This window comes from Lynx rufus, unplaced genomic scaffold (assembly GCF_022079265.1).
Source record: "Lynx rufus isolate CCGP_SWC_20201006 ecotype Redwood Valley unplaced genomic scaffold, mLynRuf1.p SCAF_31, whole genome shotgun sequence".
NCBI classification, from domain to species: Eukaryota; Metazoa; Chordata; class Mammalia; order Carnivora; family Felidae; genus Lynx; species Lynx rufus.
The window spans coordinates 4,784,247-4,795,090 of NW_025814847.1; the positions used below are offsets into that span (position 1 = coordinate 4,784,247).

At 61.6% G+C, this 10,844-nt stretch overlaps 1 protein-coding gene across 2 annotated transcripts; it reads left to right on the forward strand.

Moving 5' to 3' along the window:
* The first annotated feature begins 2,649 nt into the window (after nucleotides 1-2,649).
* PMVK (phosphomevalonate kinase) lies at nucleotides 2,650-10,566 on the forward strand. Of its 2 annotated transcripts, XM_047092977.1 has the most exons (5): nucleotides 2,650-2,856; nucleotides 4,269-4,332; nucleotides 6,951-7,103; nucleotides 9,230-9,359; nucleotides 10,111-10,566. In XM_047092977.1, the coding sequence occupies exons 1-5, from the start codon at nucleotides 2,762-2,764 to the stop codon at nucleotides 10,245-10,247; spliced, it is 579 nt and encodes a 192-aa protein (XP_046948933.1). In that variant the 5' UTR covers nucleotides 2,650-2,761; the 3' UTR covers nucleotides 10,248-10,566. The 2 variants fall into 2 exon arrangements, with proteins under 2 accessions (XP_046948933.1, XP_046948934.1); XM_047092978.1 differs by lacking the exon at nucleotides 4,269-4,332 and having other exon boundaries at nucleotides 2,786-2,856.
* Nucleotides 10,567-10,844: the final 278 nt, after the last annotated feature.

Below are 10,844 nucleotides of genomic sequence, written 5' to 3' on the forward strand. Positions count from 1 at the left end.
AGGAGCCCGAAGCGGAAGGAAGGGTAACCGGTGGTACCACTGAGCCGCGGTGGCATCTATGGGGCAGGCTGGCCTCGCAGGGGTGGACCGTGGTGCCAATCAGGGCTCCCTCGCCCCGGGAGGTGCTGGGAGGGCACTGACAAAGCCCGCCTCCTCCCTCCCTCCCTCCTCTCGGCTCCGCGGGAGGGTAGGCCCTGGTCCCCTGCGGGCTCAAACTGCTCTGGGTTTGGTGACACCGTGAGCGGGCTTCCTCCAATAGGCCTGGACTTGACTTCCGAGCCGTCTTCTGGGTCAGTGAAGCAAACCTCTCTTTATTTTTATTTTTTTGTTATTTACTTACTTTGTGTGAGAGAATGTGTGAGCAGAGGGAGGCGCAGAGAGAGAGAGAGAGAGAGAGAGAGAGAGAGAATCCCAAGCAGGCTCCACATTGTCAGCACAGAGCCGGACGTGGGGCTCAATCCCACGAACCATGACATCACGACCTGAGCCGAAATCGAGGGTCAGACGCCTAACTGGCTGAGCCCCCCAGGTGCCCCACAGACGGTCTGCCTTTTTAGTGAGGGGTGACCCTCTGGGGTAATTGTGTTCCTGAGTCGTGGGGCCACTGCTCCGTGGTCCAAGGCCAGCACCCGCTTCCTCAAGCATCAGCTTCTGGAAGCCCCGTGAGGCAGCGTGTCTGGCATCCCCAGCTTCTCATCGCAGCCCCCCCCCCCCAGGCTTCTGGCCACTCCCTCCCGGCTTGTCTGTGCCCCTGTAGACAGTCCTGTTCCTCCCTCTTTCCTGCCTCATTGTCTGCAGCGTCCCGCCTGTCGTCTCACACCTGCTGACTCTTGCGAGTTCTTTTTGGTTGTGGAGGGAAGAGGCGATGTCATACAACAGAGTCTCAAGGGCTAATGTGTCCCTGAGAGGGAAGCACTGCTCCGGGGACTATCTGAGCAGGTGACCTTGGAGAGCAAGGTGGCTGAGTGTGCAAATTTGCAGGCTGGATGGCTCTGGGGGGTGGCAAGGCTCCACGGGAGCTGGTGTCTGAGGCCAAGGGACGGAGCGGTCAGACCAAACAGGCAGGAAGATCACAGACAGTGGTGACGGGAGCCTGTGGCTAAGCTGCCTGATGGAAACAGGTGCCAGGATTGGTGGCTGTCAGCACTGAGGAGGGCAAAGGCCACCCGGCCCGCTGGAGTTTCCCAAGAGGCATGGGAGTGAAGGTCAGGAAGCTGATATGGGAAGGAAGGAGGCCACAGACACTCTATGCTGAGATCTGAGGGCTGGGGGGGTGATAAGACTCTATGCGAGAGGGCAGCAGGGGACAGTGAGACACAGTTGAGGCAGGGAGCAGGAGAGAAGCTCTAAGAGGTTAGGATGTTCTGATCATCAGTAGGGAATTCCAGCCGGGATAGGAAAGGCAGGAGTGAGGTCTGAGTCAGGTGAAAAAGAAAGTGGGGGGCAGTTCGGAGTCCTTTCTAGTGACAGAAGAGGAGGGATCTGAGCTTTCTGTGAGGTGGGCTGGGAGATCGGATCCTGTGCTGAATTCTATAACCACACCGTGCTCAGCATAAATAACAACTCCACATCTGGATGACGCTCGAGAAGTTACAAAGGGTTTTAATTACATTGTGTTTTTCCCATTTCCTTCTCAAGGCAACCCTGTGAGGTGGGCGTTACCAGTGATGAACCAGGGTGACCTGAGAAGTGTCCGAGCTGGGATTAAAACCCCACTTGGGGCTGCCTTCTAAGTGCACTGACGAGTGCGTGATCTCAGAGTTGCTTCAAAAAAAAAAAAGAAAAAAAAAAAAAAGACCTTCCTGGAGACCGTCCTTTTTGCATCTGACCCATGGCCATTCCTTCATCGCTCCTGTGCCGTGTTTTCCGGCTCCTCCCACGCGGGTCCGGCGTCCTCTCCCCCCTTCTCCTTGAGTGACTCTGTGGCTCAAAGGAATGGGCTCCGGGATCCGTTCTGACGAGCTCAGAGATGCGGGCCCACGGTTCGGGCTGAAGGCCACTGCGCTTACTCCTCTGGGACCCGCTGTCACTGCGGCGGGCCTTCGAGGAGGGGACAGACCCTCGCAGCTCCCGACTGGACTCCGCATAAAGCTAGGCAATCCCGTCCGGGGCTGGCCTCCAAGCCCCAGAGCCCAGCCCGTCGGGGTCAGCACTTTGCGGCGGGTCCCCGCACTTCCCTCGGGAAGAGAAGGCGGGGCCTCCAAACCCGCGCGGCCGGCCACGCGAGCGCCGGCCCAAGCCCCTCCCCGCGTGACGTCACGGCCACGCCCCCGGCGCCTCAGCCGCGGGTGGCTTCCGGGAGGACCCACATTCACTGCGGGGTACAGACAGATTAGCTTGAACACATGCGTTGCGTTGCACAAATAAGGAGGCGGGTTCGCACACCTCTTCAGCGTGATCTCGTTTGATCGTTTCCCATAATGTTTGTAGGGTTGGGTGGTAGGCAACGTGACGCTCACCTCGGGAAATTTAGAGACGTCCCCGCTACAAGGGGAATGGTTGTGTCCAGGTGACGTCAGACTCTGGGCGGGGCCGGGCCGTTCCAAGTGATCCCTGTGGGGGAGCGTCTTTCGGGCGAAGGCCGCCCTGAGAGCCACGCCCCCCCTCGGCGTTTGGCGGTGGACGTGCCCACGGACAGGCCTCTCCGCGGCTGCGCAGGAGTAGCTCTCGGAGTACTCGCGTCGGAGCGGAGAGGACGGCGGGGCGGCGGGGCGGCGGGACGCCGGGTGGCCGGGTGGCCGGGCGGTGGGGGGGGGACGGCATGGCCCCGCAAGCAGGCGCCCCGCGCCTGGTGCTGCTGTTCAGCGGGAAGAGGAAGTCCGGGAAGGACTTCGTGGCCGAGGCGCTGCGGAGCAGGTGTCTGCGGGGCGGGGCGCGGACGCTGGGCTTGGGGTGGGGTCGGCCGCGGCCCGACAACTGCAGGGGCGGCCGCTCCGTGGTCGGGGGTGGTGGAGTCCTCCGTGCGCGATCCCTTCGAACCCCAAGATTCCTTTGATAGGTTCCCTGTTGGGGTGTTAGTAGCTGAGGGTGCTCTGAAAGGTGGGGGGTCACCAAGGGATCCGTAGATCCAGGATTCAGATTCAGCTTGAGTCTGTTTACCCTGAACGTCGTGGTCGAGCGGTTGTGCTGGACGAGAGCGAGGATCGCAAAGCGTGGGCGCACGCCGGTGGGTGGGGGGCCAGGCGTTGCTGCTGGGGGGGTGGTGTACCACAGGGGTCGACGAGGTTGTGGGGGAGGGGACCCGGGGCAGAGGTCGCCTCTGGCTCCGCACAAGGGTCCTACCACCTTTCCTGCTTGCCTTTCTCCTTGTCCCCAGCACAGGAGTCAGGCAGTGGTCAGGAGCAGTGTGTGCGGTTGGACTGCTGGAATTCGCACCCTGACTCCCCACGTGTTCCCCTGTGACCTTGCACAGCATTCTCCTCCACTCCGTGTCTCAGTTTTGTCCTCTGTGAAATGGGGCTAAAGATAGGGTGGTTGAAAGGATGACATGAGATAATGCACGTGAAGGGCTCAGAACAATTCTTGCCATCTAGTAAAGGCACAGGAAGTAAATGCTGGCTGGTATTTGCACTTTATCTATATTGGCTTCATTACTTGCAGTGTTGTTTTGAGTGTATCAGGTCTCACTCTGCCTCTGTTTCCTCGTGTGAAGCATAGAGCTAAGAACGCCTGTCTCACTGTGTCAGTGTTTGAGTGAAAGTGTCAGCACCTCACGGTCAGGGCGGGGACGGCGTACCTGGGTCCAGACACAGCACCCAACAGGTGGTGGATTGAGTACATCGAACAACTGAAGGAGCGAGTGAATTCTGTTGTGATGACCAAGTCCGTGCACACGGATACACCCGGGCCGTGGGAAAACTAGTTCAAGGGCCCAGCAGTGACCTCATCGAGCCAGAACATCGCCGGTGGTGGCCGTGCACGGTGTAATTGTAATGTTTGTTCTGCCTGTGAGCAGAACTCTCCCATTCCAGTTTGGTAATAATCCTGTAGGAGACCGAACAGAGAGTGCTGTTCCGCTTTGTAGATGAGCAGTTAGGGTCAGGGAGGATGAGACGTTGACAGTTACGGATACTAGTAGCAGAAACGCAACCGCAGAGGGGCGCCCGGCTGGCTCAGTCCGTAGACCCTGTGACTGTGGATCTCAGGGTCACGAGTTCGAGGCCCACGTTAGGTGTGGAGCTTACTTTAAAAAAGGAAGGAGACTTCCATCCCCTTCCAGCCTCGTCTGGAAACTAAGTTAACTGGGCTTGGACCTCCCTGTCCTGTAGGCTCGGAGCTGATGTCTGCGCTGTCCTGCGGCTGTCCGGGCCACTCAAGGAGCAGTACGCGCGGGTAGGTGGCGGCCTCGCGGCATTTGGTGGGTTGGAAGGAGCCTGCTGTGGTCACCAGCAGGGTCTCTGTGACTACCGTTGGCAGTGTGCTGGACCGTTTGGGGCCATTTTCACCTTGTCACTCGCTTCCGTCCCCCTCCCCCAGAGCGTATCCAGGAAACGCTTCGGACTTGAGCTGGGATTCTCCCCTTAGAAATGTAATCTCCTGAGTTGTCAAGATGATCATTAAGTGAAGAAAGCAAGATGTAGAAACGTGCATAGGGAATACTCCATCTATATGTAAACGGAGGAGAGTTCTGAATACGTTTGCTTACACGTTCAGCGTTCAGCCATGTGACCGATATCTGTGGGGGGCCCTCCTTGTGTTCACTGTTGCCAGTGCTGGGGCTGTGTGAAGCCTGGGCAGGGTACACAGGCCACTGTCACTGGGTGCCTCCAGGAAGGGGCAAGCAGGGGCCGGGCAGAGAGTTTTCACTCTAAACAGATATGTAACTTTTGAATTTTGGACCATGTGGATTTAAAGAAAAAAAAAAAAAAAAAAGGATTGTAGGGGCGCCTGGGTGGCTCAGTCGGTTAAGCGTTCGCCTTCAGCTCAGGTCATGATCTCACAGCTCGTGAGTTGGAGCCCCGCGTCAGGCTCCGTGCTGACAGCTCAGAGCCTGCTTGGCATTCTCTGTCCCCCTTCTGTCTCTGCTCCTGCCCTATTTGCACGCACACGTGTTCTCTCTCTTTTTCTCTCTCAAAAATAAATAAGCATTGAAAAAAAGAAAGGATTGTAAAAACTAAATGGGAACTTTTAGAGCCTTAGCTTTCAGACAGGGAGCCTAGAGGGTCAGACCAGCTTCCCATGCAGTGAGGAGCCCTCGTTGCTTAGATTTCTGCCCTTGACTTCTAGGTGCACTTTGGTCAGTTCGCCTGAGTCTGGTCTTCCGGGGCCACACAGAATGAATCTGGCCCCCCCTTCCATGCATCAGTCCATATGCATGGCAGTATTCTGCCGTGCCTTTTGGTTTTCTCCCACCAGCTAAACAGACCCATTTGTCGGAGGTAGGGGATCACTGTAGCATTGTAGCAGCCTGGCGGGTCCTGGGGATAACAGGTGCAGTGGTTTTAAAGTTAATTCATTTATTATTTCTTTTTTTATTTTGAGAGAGCGTAAGCAGGGGAGGAGCAGAGAGAACAGGAGAGAGACAGTCCCAAGCAGAGCCCAGACGTGGGGCTTGAACCCACAAACCATGAGAGCATGACCTGAACCGCAGTCAAGAGCCAGACGCTCAGCCGGCTCAGCCACCCAGGTGCCCCTAAGATTTTTTTAGTGGGAACCTTTCCCAAATGGCGTCAGAGGAGGAAGTTCCTGGTACCCAGTAGACAGACCTGAGGGTCTCTGGTGGGGGGAGGTGCAGGGAGACAGAGGGTGGAGGAGGGGGCTCTCGGCCTGTCCCCTGGGGCCTGGGCACTTCTGGGGAACCCCAGGGTTCTGAGGAGTAGTTGGAAAACCACTGATCTACGCTCCAGAGTTCCCAGATCAGCCCCCACTCCAGACCTACGAGCCGGGCTGGCGTGGGTGTGGCGTGGGCAGGAGTTTGCATCTTAAAAACCTCAATAGGAAACGGATAGGCCAGCCTACCCCTGTACCACTCCTATTCCCACTAAAAACAATTCCACTGGCATCTGGGTGGCTCAGTGGGAAGAGCACGTGACTCTTGACCTCAGGGTTGTGAGTTCAGGCCCCGTGTTGGGTGTGGAGCATACTTAAAAAAAAAAAAAATCCAAAATGGAACGTTTAATGCGTTGGGTTTCTCAAGTCACAATGAGAAATCTAATGGAAACACAGAACCTACCGCTCCTGGCGGCCACTCTCCCTCCCTCTCTAGAGAGCGTGGGAAACCAGTTCACAGACAGGAGGTAGCTGCCGGCCTCACCTCGGGCAGGGCACAGGAAGGTGACTGGACTCGCACGGTCGTGGCCCTTCAGTTTGCAGGGGAGAAACTTGAGTCCAAGAGGGTGGAGCTGCGGGGAGTGAGGAGAGTGGCTGGAACCTGTCTCAGACCCCGGCCCGCCCCGGAGCCCTGGATGGACCCCTCATTTGGCTGTGTCCCTAGGGAGGGGAGGCCGGGGTGGTCCAAGCAGCTCCCCCTGCCCCAGGAGCACCTGCTGTTTCTGCAGAGGTGCCAGGAGCTTGGGAGGCGGGGGGGCAGCGGGATGCGGGAGGGGGCCGCCAGGTGTCCTGGGCCGGGGTGGGGCTGGACTGGGCCAGACGAGGTGCGCTTTTTCACATTTCCCACTTTGGCTGGAGGCTCAGCCTGTGCCCAGGGGACGCAGACTAATTTCAGGATTAGTTTAAGCCAGGAATCATTGGGGAGGTAAAGCTGTCGCACATCACACGACTTAAAGACACCGAAATGATTTCTGGATTATCCCCAGGCTTTTCTTCCATCTGCCGCTGTTTGGGGTTCCTTACTCCCTGCAGCCCAGGGTCCTGGTGGCAACCTTGTGGTCCTTGCATTGGTCCCCGGGGAGGGGTGGGGCGGGGGAGGGCAGGGCTGCCCTCCTCCTGTTTCAGGAGGGACCAGTGAGGTCGGAGACCGGAGGTGCAGACGGTGCGTGTGCTTTGGGCAGGAGCACGGCCTGGACTTCGAGAGACTCCTGGACGCCAGCACCTACAAGGAGGCCTACCGGAGGGACATGATCCGCTGGGGCGAGGAGAAGCGCCAGGCCGACCCCGGCTTCTTCTGCAGGAAGGTGGTGGAGGGCGTCTCCCAGCCCGTCTGGGTGAGTGCGCTCAGGGCTGCGTTCCGCCTTTTCCGCCTGTGACTCCACTGGCCCCGCCTCCCGCCACTTCTCGCCCGTGGCCTTCTGGCTCCTGCCCCCGGTCCCACGCGTCCCGTTCGTCACCCAGCACCCAGAACGGCCTGTTAGAAATAACCCAACGCTTGTCACTCCTCTGTTTGGAACCTTTGTCCACTGTTCCCACAAACCACAGCGAAGCCCTTCACGGAAACCTCCAGGCTTTGTGTGACCGGGCCCTGCTGCCCTGCCGGCCTTCTTGCTCCCTAGGCTGTCACTACACCCGCCTTCTCTCCGTTCCTCAGACGCATAAGGTCCCTCTGGAGGCCGGGCCTTTGTGCAGCTCTGCCTGCCAGGACCGCCCTTTCTTTCCGTCCTCATCTGGTTCCCTCCAGCCCCGCTTACACGGCGCCTCCACCAGGCAGCCTGCCCTGATACCTGAGCCTAAGTGATGCTGCCAGGTGCTCCCCCAGCACCTCACCCCTTCGCTCCGTCCTCGCTCTGGGAGCCAGCAGTATCTCCTTGGACCTGGCCCGGCTCCAGGTGATTCGAGGACGTATCAGTGCAAGAACGGGATGAAGCCCCTGCCCTCGCGGTGGGTGCTTACGTTATTACTGGGGCTGGAGGGAGTTAGGCCGGAAACAGGTACAGAACGTGTCCTGTGGGGTGAAGAGAAATACTGAGGAGCAAAGTAAAGGAGTCCAGGGCTCCATGGGGGGCTGGGCTGCTGCCCTGCGGGGCGCCGGGGAGGGTCCCCCCCACTCGAGGTCACCTGAGCAGAGCCTGCAGGAGACAAGGGGCTGAGCCAAGTGGGTGTTTGGGCGGCGGGCGGGCACGTGGCAGGAGGTGAGGCCCGGGCTCTGGTGCTTCGGGGCCACTGAGCAGGGGAGAGGCGAGGCTGCTGGGAGGGGGCGGTGGGGCTGTGGCTCAGAGCGGTGGGCTCCGCTCGGGCCGCGACGGCTGAGCCGCTGGGCCGTGGCCGCAGGGTGGGAGGCGGGAGATGGTTCTGAGCGGGGAAGGCGTGGGGAGAAGACGGGGAGTTCGGTCTCGGTCGTGCCGAGCTTGACGCGCCTGCAGACAGCGCTGACCGCACCGGAGGCCGCCGTCTGCCCCCCAGACTGGGCCCCGAGGGGGTGAGCGCCGGCCGCTTGGCTCCCGCCCCCTCCGCGCCCGCACACGGGTTCGCTGTGCCACATGTTTGGTAATTGGTGAGTGAACGGAACGTGTCCGCGTCGGAGGGGGAACAGCCGGCTGCTCTGTTCACGGATTCGGTCGTCAAACGCGTGCTCCCGAGGGTTCCTGTGCCGCATGGCGCGCCGGGGCCTGGGATGTGGCTGCGGGTGCGGACCTGGGGCGGGCAGGCAGTGAACACAACCTCCCGGCAGATGGTGACGGTGGCAAGAGCACTTCGTGGACCCAGAGGGACAGGAAGGGGGCCGGGCCGTAGGAAAGGCCTCCCGGAGGAGGGACGCCGGAGCGGAGATGGGCGTGAATGGGGGGCCCTGGCCTGCGCTCGTCCATGCAGAGGGAGCCGCACGCGCCAGGGCCCCGAGGAGGACGCGGCTGGCGTGTGGGAGCGGGGGACCGGCGGCTGCAGCGGAGTGGATGCACGAAGGCCACGGGAGTAGTGCCGGATCTCGTAGGCCCTCGGAAGCTGGGGTTAGAGCTTTGGATCTTCTTAGAATGACGGGGGCCCTTTGAGAGGTGGGGTGCCCTGGCCTGAGAAAGTCAGGCTTAGGTTGTGAAAAGTGCTGGTGAGCAGGGACCAGTTAGAGCACCTTTGTTTCTGGCCTCAGTTTGTCTGCCTGTAGAATTACTTTGTTGGACCCGCCGATCTGGCCTCAAAGTCCGAGGCTTCGTCTTCAGCTCAGCAGTGACCACGGAACGTGGTGTGTCGACGGCAGACATGTGTGGGCAGAGCGGGCTGTGGACTGCGTGACCAGGGAGGGCTGCCTGCAGGGAGGAGGGACGGTGGGTGAGAATGGGGAAGGGGACCACACCTGTCTGGGCTCTATAGCCCCCCCCCCACCCCCATGCACCTGCTTATTCCCTGGGGCCCTGTCCCGCCACACCGTGTCCTGTCGGTCACCTGCCCGTGTCTCTTTCTGCAGCTGGTGAGTGACACGCGGAGGGTGTCGGACATCCAGTGGTTTCGGGAGGCCTACGGGGCTTTGACCCAGACGGTCCGCGTGGTGGCCCCGGAGCAGAGCCGACGGCAGCGGGGCTGGGTGTTCACTCCAGGTGAGCTGTGCCCGGCCTTTGCCCCCGAGGCTTGGCACGCCGGCCGCCACCCCGCCGTAGACCCTGGCCCCCGCCTCCACCGTCTGGGTCTCCTGCCCTCTTCCTGGCAGGCTGTGGGGGCGTGAGCGAGGGGTCGTGAAAGGGAACCTGGGGGCCTGTGGCTCAGGACCGTCCCCAGATTGGAACATGGGTTGGGGAGGGTGTCCTCGGGCTAAAGGTTCCTCATGACCCGGGGCTGGTGCCCTTCCCTGTCCTCTCCAGGCGGGTGGGCTGCTGCGTCAGCGGGCGTCCCGTGCGATGCGCAGGGTGTCTGTGTGTGGTGGGCAAGGCGGCCTCAGCGGTGTAAGCCCGGGACCTGCCCTGTGGCAGCTGGGACACCGCTGAGGCCTCGCTCCCGCCCGAGGCCCTGTGGGCCGGGGAACTTCGGCCCCTGACACTGCAGTCTCCTGGGCGTGGGCACTTCCGCGTATACTCGACCTCGCTTTGGTCACGGTCAGCCCGCCCAGCAGCCCCACTGTTCGGAGAGTAGCTCGCGCCGCCTCCCGGAGGGCCGAGTGGGGGTAGACGTGGAGCCGCCCTTCCGGCTCGTCTGCGGTCTCGTGTGGTTTCAGGAGGCCCTTCCACCCTCTGTGGGCGGTGGCCGTGTGGCTGGGCGGTGGCAGAGGGGAGGCCAGGACGGGGGCAGCCCCATCTGGGGCCTGCGGGCCTCCAGGGCTGGCCGGGGCCTGACGTCCCCTTGCTTCCTGCACAGGGGTGGACGATGCGGAGTCGGAGTGTGGCCTGGACGACTTGGAGGGCTTCGACTGGGTCGTGGAGAACCACGGGGACGCGGGGCGCCTGGAGGAGCAGCTGCAGAGCCTGGTGGCCTTTGTCCGCTCCAGACTGTAGCCTTGGGTTCCGGGGCGCCCCTGCCGGACCGTGGTCTCCGATGCCGGCTGGCGTGAGGAGAGGCCGGGGGCCCGGGGCCCCGTTCCTGGGGGGCTGGCAGGTGCCAGGCAAGTCGAGGCAGCCCCGGGGACCTCGTTTCTTTGTGGAGGGAATGGCCCCGCCTCTTCGGGAGGAGACTGGCCGTGCCTGAACCGTGTCCACGGTGCCCGGCCCGTGAGCGCGGGTGGCCCTGCCTCCCCGTGGGGACGCTCTCAGCCCCTCGTTCCAGGCAGGGGCCCGGCTCCCCAGCGTGGGTCCTAATAAACCGCCTCGGAGCCCACTCAGAGCCCACGTCTCTCCTTTCCCGCACGCGGGCACAGCCCGTCCTGGTGGCTGTGGGCCCCACCGCCCTGGCCTCCCCGGGCACCCGGCTCTGTGCCCCGCCCCCCCGCCCACACGGCCCCCAAAGCAATCTGCGCGTGTCGCCGCCCAGACCTGCCGCCCGGCTCACCGTTCCCGACGCCAGCTCCGCTACTTGTGAGCCCCCCGCCCTGACGCGTCACACCCGCTCCGGGTGTGTGACCCTGAGGGAGCCTCCCGTGTTCACCAGACTCAGCC